The sequence below is a fragment of the Neopelma chrysocephalum genome, unplaced genomic scaffold (assembly GCF_003984885.1).
Source record: "Neopelma chrysocephalum unplaced genomic scaffold, ASM398488v2 Primary Assembly neopelma1_74, whole genome shotgun sequence".
NCBI classification, from domain to species: domain Eukaryota; kingdom Metazoa; phylum Chordata; class Aves; order Passeriformes; family Pipridae; genus Neopelma; species Neopelma chrysocephalum.
In genome coordinates this window covers 1,063,056-1,078,304 of record NW_020897735.1, presented here as the reverse complement: position 1 = coordinate 1,078,304, position 15,249 = coordinate 1,063,056, and the positions used below count along the sequence as shown (strand labels likewise).

Sequence of the window (15,249 nt, the reverse complement as noted above, 5' to 3'; positions counted from 1 at the left end):
AAAATCTACAAGGCACCGAAGGAAAACTCAGGTAGCTGGTGCTGGAAAAAAAAAAGGGATAAGCAGCACCTTTGTTGTGATATGTAATTAAACCATAGGACCCGTTACCCACCATACAATGAAAGCAAAAGTATAAACAAGCTCCAAAATACAACCAAGGAGGACAGACCCCTTGGACCACACAGGTTAAAAGCCCTTTTAAAAGATCCTTTTTTTTCCACCTCAAAAATCCCTAGACATCTGAATTTTGGGAACCAGAAAGCTCAGGATCATTTTAGCCATGCCTTGTCCTCAGCAGTCAGCCTGTGACACCAGCTCCAGCTGGAGAGGATGTTTATAGGTAAATTCAGCATAGCAGTTTTTTGGATTGTTGTAACCAAAGCCCAGGAGAAAACTTCCCATGAACTCCAAGAGGAACAGGCCTGGACCCTCCAGGCCCCCTATCCAGGCTCATATCTCCATCCACTGCCATCTGAGGAGTTTGGGGATAGGACAACTTTGTTCCCAAGACGACTATGGATTTCTGAGGATTCCAACCCAAAACACGTTGCAGCGACAGAGTTAAAAAGTCCCTTTGCCTCTACCTTGGAAAAAGTGCATTAAGATCATACAGTCCCAGGCCAGCTGAGAAACTGCAATTTGGGGTGATTTAGAGCTGCTAATGGGTGATGTCATCACTGGAGTGAACCCAATCCCCTAAAAATGTGCAAATGAAGTGAGCAGGAGCTATAAAATACATGTATTTCTCTCCACAACAGCAACAGGCACATCCCAGCAGGGCAGCTCTCCTGGGTGCTCGTCTGCAGCCAGAGGAGTCCACCAGAAATCACTAAAAAAACGACAAAGGGACTGAAATCTTTTCAAGAAGCAGCAATCTATTCTTCTCCCAGGCCTTTATTAACAGCAAGCCAGCAGGATTCCTTGGAAGCAAATGAGGAATAGGCCCCACTGTGGAAAGAAACCGAGGGAGGGTTTTCTGGAACGACAACCAAGCCATTTTGGGCCACTGTCTGTTAGACTCGGGTTTAGCTCAGTGGGATATTGATCCTGGCTGCATAAAACACAGCCCTGCTGGATTTTCTGATTAACAACTTCTGCTGCCTGGGTTTTGACGAACAAAATCTCCATTGTTGCAGGGAGATAAAAAAATGTATTTATCGATAATTCCAGGGTGCAGGCAAAAAAAAAAAAATGGGGGGGGGTTGGAAAAAACAGGTGGGAAGGATTTCTGCATGATCACTGTAGTATTTACATAAGGGTGAGTTCAATCAATGCAGAGCCTTCCCCCACAGCCTCCTCCAAAACACACCCAGACTCTGCCCTTTTTCCTATGGAAACAGATAACGAGAGCAAAGCTGCTCTTTGCTTTTGTGGGGTTTAGCTAAAAGCTGAAAATGAGATCAGATTTTCTGACATTCAGCATTTCCCTCAATAAAAACGGGCACTCAACAGGATTAGCGGGTACACAGCTCTGTGTGTGGTGTCATGAAACACGTTTTCATGATCTTTCATGCTTACACAGAAATAAAATTTAAAAAAAAAAAAGAGAGAGAAGTCAAAATCCCTCTGAAATATTAAAATCAATGTGAGACTGAGCTTGGGAACTGAACACTGATCACTGCCTGGGAAACATGAAGTAACATTTCCAAGTAGAAGCCTTGCACATATGGCAAAGGAAAGCTTTTGATAGAGTAGTAAAATGGTATTTCAAAAAAACTGATGTCCTACCTATCTATATTTATAAGAACACATTAAGTACTGGCTTAGCACTGTCCTCTTTTATTATTCCCTAATAAATTACAGCCCGATCATTTTTTGAAACACACAGATCTGAGTCTCCCTTCCACAGAAGTGAAAATTAAGTTCCCACTCATGTCACCACCTCTCAGTCCCTCCCTGGAGAACCAGCCGGGTTTGGCAGCAGCAAATGTTCTTCCTCAACAACCTGCCTTCAGTCTCAAGGCAGAACTGAGGAGGTTTGTCTCAAATGAGAAAAAAGGGGATGTTTGTCTCAAATAAACAACCTTGCTCTGGCTTCCCCAAGCCCCTAAATCAAAGCCCCAAGCGTAGGCAAGCAGAGGAGGGATGAAAAGGTTTCTGGGCAGTGAAGGAAGCCCAAGGAAGAGGAGCTCCTGCTTTCCAGCACAGCCCCATGGCAACACAGGAGCGAGCTAAGAACACAATAAGGATCTTGGAAATGCAGAGCAAAACACCACAGGCTACAGAGAAAACACTAATTCAGTCCCCTGTGTGAAGCTGCAGATCTTGCAGTGCTGTTTCTCTACTGTAGGTCCCTCCAGCTCGTTCCTGGGCTGGAAGTGCAGCCCCACGCTCAGGAAGGAATCCAACCCAGCACACGAGGAACTCCGGGATTTTCGGGAGCCTTCCCCCAAGCACCAAAAATGTTACATCCAGCCCTCGAATTAGAGGATTAAAGGTCTGGGGAGACGATTCTTGGACTCAGTGGTGCTGAGCTGAGCCTTTGCCACCCCTGCACTGCCTGCCCGGTGGGAAGCCCCTGTACGAGGCGGCTTCCCCAGAGCCCGGTTGGTGTCACCATTGGAAACCAGCAGCTCTGACGTGGACGGGACTGTGCTGGAGAGGAACACGCCTGTTTGCAGAGGGAACAGGGCTCCTCGGTCCAGCTGCCTAATCGAGCTGATAGTCCTCAATTATGCTCCCAGATCAAACAGAGCTGCAAACAGCTCCCCCAATAAACCCAGCTCCGCTCAGACGCCGGCGCTCGGCGTCTCACGGCCCGTGGTGATTCCACGAGCGACGATTCAGCTGCTCCTGCAAAACTTTGAGCGTCTCACTTGTAAAGAAACCAAACATCTCTTGATTCCTGGCATGTGTTTATGTGAAAATAAAAAAGCCCTGCCTAAACAATATGGCTGGAGTTCAGAAAAGCTTTTCTGTAGAGCCTTAACTTTGAGCACAGAACCGCTGGAGTCAGCTGAATTCAAAGGTGTACTTGAATGCTTTGTTGAAGGATAAATTAAAACACATTCCAAAGTGCCTTCCAGAATCAGGGCCTTGATTTTTTTTAATTTTTTTTTTTTTTTAAACTCACAGAAGGGCATAGAACTGACTAGGAATCAGCACATGCCATGGGTGTGAATAATTGTAGCATCTGTGCTAATTCTCTTCTCATCCTGGTACCCCCCGTGCTCCTGAGTATGTAAATCTGATTCTCCTCGTGACTCCACTGAAGTTCCTATTGATTAAATCCCCAGCCCAGCAGCAGGAGAATCAAACCCCACATATTTATTCTCTTCCTCTCAATGCATAAAGGATTCCCTTTGGCCTCTCAGTTGCTGGATCACATGGTGCCCTGAATGCAAAGAGAATTCCAGTGATAATGTGGCTAATGAATACATTTGTATATGCATGCAGGCATTTCCCTGCTCTCCACCACTAACCAGAAAATATAGACACATTCACACACAGGAGCAGAGAAGCTGTGGGAAAGGAAGGATTTGGGAAGCATATTAATACCAGGCTGGGGGAAAACTGACTGAAATCCTTCCAAGCTGAAGGCTGCAAGCTCAGGACCTCAGGGAACATTTCCTTCGGTGCTTTAAAGCCCAATTTGTAGACTACAAATGCTACTTAATATTTGTGTTTCCATTATACCCTCCATTCATATAAATAAATATATATTACAACAGTTTCTAATGTAAAATATTGTAAGCATTTCCAAGAAAGAAACCAGTGACATCATTTCAAACCACTGCACAAAATACACAGGTGACATTTCCCTTAATAAGACATTTTGAATTCTTTTCAAGTATCTTTGAATTCTGTTCTGAAAAGTTATTTGATAGCAGAATAAATCCACTCCTGCAAAAACTTTGCTGATTTCAGAGTTGTAACAGCTTAAAAATGGGATGCTTTTAATTTGTTAGCACGCTCTATGTTGACTTTTAAAGTCATCCTGTAATGCCAGAAAATAGATTGGTTTAAATCAGGCTCAAGTACCACTGGCAAACAGAACCTGCAAAGCCAGGGAAATGTCAGGAAGAGTCTGGGTAAGATACACACCAGAACACCTACAAATAAATATCCTTAAGGAAAACCACTTTTTAGTTGGTTCCAACACTCTAAAAGCGACTCGTTCAGCACAACAAATCCCGCAGTCAGAAATGTAGGGATATAATATTTCCCTCCAATCAATCCCACCCCAACCCACAGGTAAAAACCAACACAAATCAGAGTGAGAGTCCCCCTTAAAGTCAGACTGAGATGTCACCTACCCTGTGAGGACCACGACAAAATCCATCACGTTCCAGCCGTTCCGCAGGTAAGAGCCTTTGTGAAAAACAAACCCCAGAGCGATGATTTTTATCCCAGCCTCAAAACAAAATATTCCAATAAAGTAGGGCTCAGTGTCGTCCTGCAAGAGAACAAAAATCAGGGGGATCAAGTCGCATGAACAGCTCCAGGTACCAACTTCACACCCTTTTCCACTCCCCGAGCTGAAACTTTACTGGAGCACAAAGAGGAATTTCATTATTATTTCACTGGAAGTAATTTTTTTTTTCAAAATTGGGAATTCTATTTGCCTTCATTCTGGTTTTTTTCGCCCCACTCTTTCCATGCAATTTTCCAGCAGGAATTTTGAAGCTGAAATTTTGCTCTAAGGGCATATTTAAACTTGCTATCACATATTCCAGTAATTATTGACATGGAAAAAGAAGTGCTTCACGATTCATCCAGGAACTTGAAACAAGAGGATATCTTGGGGATTAACAGTCAGCACAGAAAGCTTGCAAACACTGACAGGAAATTATTTATTTATCATTTATTCCATCGCTTCCTCCTTCACTCTTTCTCCTCCATTTTCTCAATTTCCACAGCCACAGTCTTATTTGTTTTCCTTTCACTGGGTGTCTGATTCAGGGAGAAAACCCCATTCCCTCTTGGCAGGAGCAATAAGATTTGTGCCTCAGATCCATGGGGCAGATTTTGGGATCTCAGCTTCATGTCTTACCTCCTACAGAGAAATTAAACTTAGTCTCCACAGTTTTACTAAACCATTTATTTCATCTATCTTATATATTTATTTCATATTCATTATTTATTTTCTATTTATTAATTATGTATTTATACAAATATATGTTTCTACTGTTTATATATTATATATTTGTAGTTATTATTTATGTGATATATTTATTTCATCTAAACCATTTATTTCAGCAACTCCACCTCCCATTCCCCTGTGACTTGGCAAGGTGACAGTCACCTGCAGATCACAAACACTGAATGGCCACAGATCTCTCCATATTATATTATATTATATTATATTATATTATATTATACTATACTATACTATACTGTACTATATTAATATATATTATATATCATTGTTATATTATATTTATAATATATATTTCTTTATTATAGATTATTTAGTATTAAATTATTGACAGGAGTTTCAATACAAATTCAGTGCCAAATGAAAACATGTACATTTGGAAGTCAAAGATGTAGGCAAAAAATGGGAACAAAGAGGTAAAAGCAAAGGAGATTGATTTCAAGACCATGTTAATTGGCTTTGGCACCTGTAACCAATTTCCAAATGTGCCTCAGATCCCTGTTTTCATTTGAAGTCAATGGAAGTAAAGCAGCCCTACCCAAACAGAAGCAAACTTCCAAATTAAGAGATTAGAAATCTCTTTTTTTCCCAGTGGCATTTTTGGCCATCAGAGCCATGGAGATGAGCTGCTCTTTGATGGACAGTTGCTTCCATTTTGCAATTCTACTAATGACAAAAGGGGATTGTTTGTTCTCTTCTGCAAAAGGAGCAGGAATGTCAAGGTCTGTGGGCCCAGGAGGAAGAAGCAGGTTTGACACAGGGATGTGCTTGACCAGCTCCTGCTCAGCTCTGACCAGACCCTCGCTTTGGGCACAGCACATGTTACAGAAAACCGTGTTTTTCACCCCTAAATTTGGGCCTGTTCAGCTTCAAGAAGAGAAGACTGAGAGGGGACGTCCCCAATGTCCATCAGGGGCTGCAGGGAGGGGGCAGAGGATGGACCAGGCTCTGCTGGGGGGGGCCAGCAATGGCACAAGAGGAATGGGCAGGAACTGATGCCCAGGAAGTTCCACCTGGACACGAGGAAGAACTTCTTTGTTGTGCAGTGACTGAACAGAGACCAGAGAGGGGGTGGAGCCTCCTCACTGGGGATGTTGCAGAACCTGGATGCACCCCTGTGCCATGGGATGGCCCTGCTGGAGCAGGGAGGTGGCACCAGTTGGGACACTGTGGGCCCTTCCACCTGACCTGGTCTGTGATTGTGTAACACAACAGCACATCCCCCCCCAAAGGGGCTTGGCTGGAGGTACATCCCAACTCAGCAAGTCCACCAGAGAGCACTAATCACTGGAGATGCCTCCAAGCTGCTGGAAAATACTCCCTCTGGACAGGTTTTTCCATCAGGGGGCGAATAAAGGTTTTATTCCTACAAATCAACACCCTACACACCTCAGAGGGCCCACCTCTTCCACACACTTGATCCTTCACCCTGTATTATCTCCATTCCCTCCACCTTTCCTGCCTCAGCAAACCCCCCTCCCGCTCCCCTGTGGCCTGGCAAGGTGACAGTCACCTGCAGGTCACACACACAGGCACTGACTGGCCAGACAGAAAAACACAGCAAGGCAAAGTTGAGCTCTCACCGTAGGCCTTTGGCTGAAATGGAGAGGAGAAAATAAAAACCCACACCCAAAACCAACTTCTCCAGTCAAGGAGATGTTTCCACAAGCAGCAACACCTCCAAGCCCTCTGTGCCCCCACAGAGCCTCCCCAGTGCTCCTCAGAGGACACAAACCAGCACTGACAGACCTCCAGCTGCCCATCCCAGTGCTCTTTACCCACAGAGAAACAGCAACAAAGGCCATCAGACCTTTTATAGCCTTCAACAGAAATGCTACAACGAGTGTCTTCTTCCAGCAGTTGCTCCACAGCAAGAGCTGGAGGGATCCCAGGGATCCAACCCAGGCAGAAAAGAAGGAAGAAGTTAGAGGGGGTCAGAAATCATCCTATGTGGTTTCAGAAGTTGCCTTACTGCTCCTTTACTTTCCCTCATGCACAGAGGGACTGCCCTTCAACCCCACAACACCTCCTAGTTCAACAGCCATGGATAACTCGTGGAAACAAAGGCCTCCCAGCCCATCCCATATTTCCATCCCACAACTACGAGCGTGCCTCTAAAAATAACTCTTCTAACACACACAAAAAAAGCTACCTTTACCCACATCCACTCCTCCACATTACTCCCTCACTTCCTTGGAGCCTCGTATCTACTCTGCTCCCAGTCTTTGCTCAATCTAGGTCAGGTGCCTGGTGATTACAGCTCCCAGCTTTAAAGAGCCAGGCTTCAGGTACTCCAGGGTTTGATAGGATATGCTCTTCCCAAAGCTAGGACTGCACAAAGCACTTGGGAAGTGAGTCAAAGAAGTTCTGAGCTTCCAGGGAAGCAGGAAGGCTCACAGATGGATTTGGGTATTTATTACGAAGAAAACCAGCCAGGTTGGCAGTGAGCAGCTGGGGAAATAAGAAGGGATGGAAAGAGGGTCTTTTCTAAAGCCTGTCACAATTTGCACTGACTCAGCCTAAGAATCAGGGCAGTCACAACAAGATGAAAACAGAAACTTGTGCCCCCTTGGGTAGAGGTCCAAAAAAGGATTCACAGGACTGTGTGTGATGGAAGGAGGGCAAGGACACGGGTGAGATGCCCTGGGCAGCACTGGAGTGGCACTGCATGCCCCCTCCAGACAGGAGGCTGTGCCCTGCTTGGGTTCAAGAGCAGGAGAGCAGGTGATAATGAGTGTCAGTGTGTGAGCGGGGAAGGAGGGTGGAGAATTTGGGCAGCAGCCAGAGCTGTGCCAGCAAGTTGTTTGCTGTGGACACAGCAAAGCTTGAGACTGGGCCAAACACACATTTAATCAATATGTTTCAGATCAGAAACAACTTCTGAGTCTGGAAAGTCATTACTATTCCTAGTCCACGTCCTAGTGTCTTTCCTTGGCCTTTGGATGTGACAGCCTTGATGGGTTTGGGTGTGAAGGGTTTTGTTCATGCAAAGGTTAATATGAACAGCTCACATATGGCTGCAGGAAGTGCCTAAATCCATTAGCAAATTGCAAGAGCTGTCATGGTGAATATCTGAGAAAAGTCATATCTGTCCTCACATCAAAAACAGCCCAAGCCCCGCAGGGAATGTCCTGCAGATCCCCTGGTGTCTTCAAACAGGGGCTGCCCCAGAGCAGGGCAGAAAAGAGATTTCCTGTCCTGCCAGTTCTGAAATCACCTCTGTCAGGCTGGGCCAAATGTAAAGTCACCTGAAGCTTCTCATGGAAAACTGAGCCATTGGGAAGGAAGCAGGGAGGGAAGGAGCGTGTCTCAGCCTGCACAGCCAAGAGCATCCACCAGCGAGGCCATTCAGGGCTGGGAGGGGAAGTTCACAGTCCCACATTTGGAGCTCTCAGCACCAGGCTCTGGGCCACTCAGTACAACTCCCTCAGCACAACTCCCTCAGCATCTTTTAGGTTGGCAGCACTCCAGTGTGTACAAACAATGCAATATTTATTGGGGCACAGGGAGCCTGACTCTACAACCACTGGCTGAGGCACTCACTGAGATGGGCAGGAGCAAATCTGCAGCATCTCTGTCCACTGGACAATTGCTGATGTGAATTAAACCCTTCCAGCAACCAAAGCATGTGAGAGCTCCAGCTCAGAGCAGGCAAGAACCTCGAGGGTAGGTCAGTCTGCTGCTGCTGGGAGAACAAGCTGATTTCTCTTGTCTGAAGATGAAACCAATACTCTGGTTCACCACTAAATTCTCTGACCACCAAACTGGTGTTTCTCAGAGCTTTTGACCAAAATTTCCATCCCAGAGCCAAGCGATGCTTTTCTTTGCTACAAACTACATACAGAAAATGGACAGAGAAAAATTCCTCCTAACTCAGCCATTCCAAATCCTGAAGTATTGGAGGTACTGAGGCATCACTTGTGCTTCATTAGCCCTGTTTGTCAAAGTAACGGGAGAACAGAAAACAGCCAAGTGAGATTGCACTGCAGGTTCATGTCTTGGGTCTCAGGGGAGATAAACAGAAGAAAATGTTGATTAGAAGACAAAAATCATTAAAATGCTTGTATGGGCTCCTCCCTCTTCTCCTCAGCTTTAACAAGCAGACAGTCTTAAGATTTTTGTCTTTGTATCTGTGGAATAAAGTACCCAGGCAGCTCTGGTTTTACTTCAACAGCTCTGCCTACATCTCCAGTCATCAAAGGCTCGTGATGTGCATCTCACATCCTTAACATCTGATTAACTCTTCAGTGGTGAGCCCTCACTCCAATTTGAATATTTTAATGAACCCAGGAGATGGAAATATATATCCATCAATCATTAACCAAGAAAAGGCCAGTTCCATTCCTGCCAAAGACAGCCCAAAAGCACCTGCTGTTCTGCAGAGGCTCAGAATTTGGCTCAACAAACCTGTAAATGTATGGGAATGTTCACCCACTCTGGTTTAACATGGATTTGTAACATTTTCAATGAAACAACTTCCAGTTTGTGGAAGCAGCAGGAACATTCTAAAGCAGTTTCACTTTAAAAGCAGAAGACACTTCTTCTTACTCACAATGCTTAATCTTTCCAGCATATGTTGAAAATAGAAGATATTTCATGACTTGTAAAGATTCTCAGTGTTATTCCATGCTAAACCCCTTTATACTTCAGAGTTATGAATGTGCTGGAGCTAAAATGGCCTAAGAATACCTGGATCAAAGGCAATGGTGCACAACAGGGATGCAAATCAGGAGTTAATTCTTCCTTCCTCACCAAGGCAGAGCCACCAAGGCAGAGACTGTGCATTTAATACACACAGTTATCTTACAATATTTGGTGGTAATGCCAGTGCCCCCTTTGGAATGATTTGAGCAGGAACTGAAGATGTTTGTGCCATAAAATGGAATCAATACAGTGGGGAAAAGGACAATAAAATGCCTGTGGGATCTCCTTATAAATCTGGGGACACAGAGAAACATAAAACCAACTTGTTAACCACACCTACTGCTGCTTAAAACATCACCAAAGGGTAACCAGACCAAATCACCCACAAAAATGTTTTTCCCTTCACTAGTCCATATGTTCATAACCATGGAAAGCATTTTCCAGCTCGGTCACTACCCTGGGCCTAAACCTGGGCTTTGCTCACAGCTCCAGGCTGGCCTTGCTGACCACTCCTAAAGCACACAGAGAATGTTAAATGGCAGAAAGATCAACATAAATGCATGTATTCATCTTATCCTCATCACTTGTTAAGCAGAAATAATTAAGGGACAGTAAGCAAACCCCGTGGAGGTGGACAGGCAGCAGGAGCAGCTCCATTTCCAATTTAGTACCAAGCAGGTGACCCTGATGCTCCTTCTGGATCCATCACCAACACACTTTTTCCTGCTTCTGAAGGATGAGATTGTGAGAGTTGCCCACCCTTGGAAACTGCAGCAACCAGTGTACAGGGCCTCTAGTTTTTGGCAGCAAGCCTAATATTATTTTTGTTTGCATAACATAATATCTACATGGCAAACACATATGGATCCATATTTATTCATCCATATTTATTCAGCCTTTGAACATGCACCAGGATTAATGCATTTGGGCATGCAAGACTTTCCAGATCATTAACAGTAGGAGAAAAATCAACCCAAGTGTTACACGTTTTTCCTACAGTGATGATAAATGGAAGAACTGTTTTGAAGCTATTCTTCTATTTTCTTTTGAAATAAGGTAATTGGGCTCATTACCATAAAGCCTGCAGGGAAATTATTTTCCTCTGTAAGTTGGTTTCGGTTTTTTTGGAAGGGAAGTGCAATCATCTAATCCCAAAGTTCTCTCTGTAGGATCCTTCATATGCACAGTGGCAGGAAGAGACACTTGAACCTAAAAGGTTACTGTGTTCTACCACTCCCTGGGACAATATCACAGAAGTTTATTTGATTCTAGAGATAATTCTAAGCATTTATCAGTCCTTTCTTGTCTTGGTTTAGAGATAACATAAGTTTGCAGCTCTTCTGATGAGAACGGAAGCTCCATCTCCTCTCCTGCGACTGGGCAGGGCTGGCTGGAGTGATGAAGCATTTGTGCAGATGGGATCAGGAGGGGAGAGTTGTTCTCGTTGGCACTGAGTGATTTTTTTTTGTGATTGGCAGATCAATGCCTGTTTGTTTACATGTGGATCTTTAAAATAGATGCCAGCACTCCCAGCACTGGGGGGCTGAGTGTTTTCTGCATCAGAGCAGAACAAAAACTGCACATAAATAAATGCAACTCACCAATCTCTCCGACATCGGCGTCTTGTCTCCATCCGGCAAATGTTGTTCCAGAGCCAACACGATACAATTGGCTATGATTGTAGCTAAAATCATGTATTCAAATGGAGTGAGGACCAAAAAGTTAAAGAAGACACTGGACAACAGAAGGAGAATCTCATCCAAATCCCATTTCTACCCCCACAGTCACATTAATTGAGCATTCTAAGATTTCTCATATTTTTGAAGGCATTCAGTCTCCCTGACTTCCTCAGTTCTTTCTGGGTTGTGTTTGGAAGAAAAGTAGGCAATTGGCTCTCTTCTTTGAGAGAGTTAGAGTTTTACACAGAATCAGAGCTGCTCAAGGAATTTGGGAGTAAGAAAGCAAAAGGTCCAGAGGAAACAAAAACCTATTAATAATTATAGATTTAAAATGAGATTGATAAACTGAACTGCCTCAGAATAGATTATACAGCTGAGCACTATCTGCTGAATTGTCCTTCAGAAACATTTCCCTTCAACACATAGTGCAAATAAAGTGATGGGCTGGAAAAGTTTGATTTAGAGTGTCTACACAGGTCCAAAACGTGAATTACTGCTGGATTGCAATTCTCCCAGTGAGAATAAAATCACCAGCGCCCTGCTGGGATGTAGAAGGGAAGCAATCCCAGGGGAAGGATCCCAACCCAGCACCGGGTCCCCCCTTTTGCTGTTGTCTCCAGCCCCGAGCTGTGCCGAGCCCCGGCTCTCCCAGGGCGGAGCCGCACCAGGTACAGCAGTGGGGCCTGGGGGTGGGAGATGGATCCGCTCAGCACCACGGGGAGAGGCTCAGCACCATGGGGAGAGACTCAGCACCATGGGGAGAGACTCAGCACCACGGGGAGAGAGACTCAGCACCAGGGAGAGATCAGTCCAACACAGCGGGGAGCTCTGCTCAGCACCAGGGAGTATTTCTTCGGCACCACGGAGAGCTCAGCTCAGGACGGCGGGGAGCTCAGCTCAGCACCAGGTTCAGAACCGTGGAGAGCTCGGCGTGGTACCAAGGACAGCATCAATTGGCACCGTGGAGAGCTCGGCTCAGCACCGCGGTCAGCTCAGCTCAGCACTGTGGAGAGCTCTGTTCAACATCGCAGGGAGCTCAGCTCAGCACCGCGGGGAACTCGGTTCTAAACCGCAGAGAGCTCGGCTCAACACCTCGGAGAGCTCCGCTCAGCACCACACAGAGCTCGGTTCAGCGTCACAGAGAGCTCGGTTCAACACCTTGGAGAGCTCGGCTCAGCACCGCGGTCAGCTCAGCTCAGCACCGCGAAGAGCTCGGCTCTACACCCCTAAAGCTCGGCTCAGCACCGCGGAGAGCTCGGCTCTATACCCCTAAAGCTCGGCTCTACACCCCCAAAGCTCGGCTCAGCACCGCGGACAGCGCCCGGCCCCGCCCGCCCGGCGGCCCCGCGGGGAAGGGCCGGTGGCTCCGCCGGTCCCGGTGGCTCCTCCGGTCCCGGTGGCTCCGCCAATCCCACCGGCTCCGCAGCGCCGTGGATCCCCTCCCCACACCCCCGGGAAAGACGCAGCCGAGTGGCCCAAGAGGCAGGGGAGGGACAGACTGCGCCCGGCCTCGCGGGCAGGGCGATGCTCTGCCTGCCGCCGGGGCTTTGGGGCTTGTTTATCCACGCTGGAATGCAGGGAAGGAGAAATGGATCAGGAAGCACAGCAATCCCTGGGATTGTATAACACGGACAGAAAGATCAATACGTGCGTGTGTGTTCAGGGAGAAGGGAAGTGCGTTCGCTCCATGGGTGTATTTTTCCTGTGAGCCCCTCAGGAAGTGAAAACAGGGGAAGCCTAAACAGGAGCTGGCCTCTGTGGCAACTGAAAGTGTTGCTAGGAGGCTGGGAGGAGGCCTGGCTGCCGTTAGCTGGGGATTAACAGGGGTGTGATATCAAATGAAAAGAAAACAGCCGGCTCCCTTGAGACCCCCAGTGCGATGCACTCCTGTACACACACACACATCAGCTACTCCCTGGTGGCCTCAGACACTCTGCTCCCCTTTGCTCATGGCTTACAACCAGCATTCCCAGCAAAGCCCCCTTCTGAGGATCATCACTCGGCCTGGGAGCTGGGGCTGGGACAGAAAGCATCTGCCCCTTTCACCACACAGCAGATGATCCCTCTCCCCACTCACTGCCTCCCTCTGCCTCAAGGCTTTGCTAATATTATTTTTTTTAGTACAGCCTAAGCTTAGACTACGCACCTAATCAGAGTGCCATGATTCATGTTGATTCTAATGGATTCAGGTTTAGGGGATGTGCTAAACCTGAGCTGCAATGATTGTATTCCTGGGATTTACCAGGTACCTGGGTTATCAGTGTCCCTACTATCAATGCAGCTTTAATGCTAAGGTGTCACCATCTTTATCCCTTCTGCTATTCAGAGTGAGACAGAAGAGTTGGAAGGCTCCAAGATGGAAATAAGAATCAGGATTCACTGGCACGAACCTCAGAGAACCCTTTGCAGCTGACTTAAATTGTAGGGAACGTAAATCTACATGTCCAGCTCACACCTAAAGACACACTGGCATGTCTGACACACAGCCCTGGCATAAGGCACCCCCAAAACACCCTCTGCTGTGCCCACAGGAGCAGCTCCCTGTGATCCCCATGGACACGGCCGTGCGTTCTGTCGGGCACAGGGATCCGTGGCACACACACCCACCGCACACCCTGGCTCACACATGCACGTCTGCATTAGCTGCAGACGCTCATCCTGCACTGCCCAGAGGGGTCTCTTCCCCTCAACCTCCCTCTCCCCCTCCCCACCTTCCCCCCCCCGTGCCCACACAGCCTCCCTGAAAGGATATGGCCATTCTGTTATTCGCTTGGCGTATTTCCGTATAACATTATCTTCACTGAAGATGAAGAGGGATCTGTTGACTGTGAAGCAGTTCTGTTTGACAGGGATGGGGTTGTAGAGAGCCATAGTCCTGGCCCTCTGAGCCATCGACTGCTTATACATCCTTTGGCCGGCTTGGGGGCCACCTTGCCGGCTGCTCCCTCTTCCAGCCCCGGCCGGCCCTCCACCTCCATAGCGGGTCGGCAGATCATCCCCAAACCGAGCCATCCTCGCAGTGCACGGAGCCGGGCGCTACAATCCAAACTGGCAGCCGAGGCGAGAGGAAGACGCATCACAGCGCGCAGCACTTCTCCCTCCGGGGGCTTCAGTCGCGGGATCGGGATTGATCGCAGCAAAAATATGTTGATGTATTACAAAAAAAATAAAATAAAATAAAATAAAATAAAAATAAAAATCCTTTTCCCTTCCTCCACCCCCTGCGCTTCCCCCGCCGCGGTGGCTGCTCGGGGGTAGGAGGAAGGCGCCGGGGCTCCGCTCACCTCCCCGCACAGGTGCCGTCTCTCCGGCCCGACCTCATGGCCGGGGCGGCGGGGGGGGGGCGGCCGCGGTGGTCGCGGTCCCTTGGCTGGGCTGGGAAGGGGCTCTGCGCTGCTGCCGTGCCCGCCGCGGGAGCGCTCGCCGTGCCCAGCCCAGCCCAGCCCAGCCCGGCACGGCTCCGGCACGGCCCGGCCCCGCCGCATGTGATGCCCGGAGCCAATGGGGCCGCCGCGGCTCCGCCCGCCCCAGTCACCGGCACCGGGGGGCGGGAGGAGGGAGGATGGAGCCCGGCCCGGCCCGGCAGCCACCGCCCACCCCGGTAAATACGGCGGAGCCGCGGCTCCTCCCCGGGGGAAGGAGGGATGGACCCCTCCCGTGTCCCTGCGCAGCGCTCCGCGGGCGCGCAGAGCCCCGGCCGGGGGTGCTGCCGGCCGGGAAGGGGGTGCTGCCTGCTGGAAAAGGGCGGGGGGCACAGGCGAGGCGTCCCCCGCGCCTGCGCGCCCTGCCCAGATGTGCCCTGCCCAGATGTGCCCTGCCCAGATGTGC

At 48.1% G+C, this 15,249-nt stretch overlaps 1 protein-coding gene across 18 annotated transcripts in view; it reads right to left on the bottom strand.

The window, feature by feature from the left end:
- The window catches only part of CACNA1B (calcium voltage-gated channel subunit alpha1 B), a 306,654-nt gene extending 291,837 nt beyond the window's left edge, over positions 1-14,817 (bottom strand). For 17 of the 18 annotated variants that reach the window (XM_027687401.1, XM_027687403.1, XM_027687404.1 and 14 more), the window contains exons 1-3: positions 14,174-14,817; positions 11,344-11,449; positions 4,257-4,396 (exon numbers count right to left, since the gene is read on the bottom strand). In XM_027687401.1, coding sequence (XP_027543202.1) covers positions 4,257-4,396; positions 11,344-11,449; positions 14,174-14,433 — 506 coding nt within the window. In that variant the 5' untranslated portion in view covers positions 14,434-14,817. The remainder of the gene's footprint in view (positions 1-4,256; positions 4,397-11,343; positions 11,450-14,173) is intronic. The other variant, XM_027687402.1, reaches the window with a different exon arrangement.
- Positions 14,818-15,249: the final 432 nt, after the last annotated feature.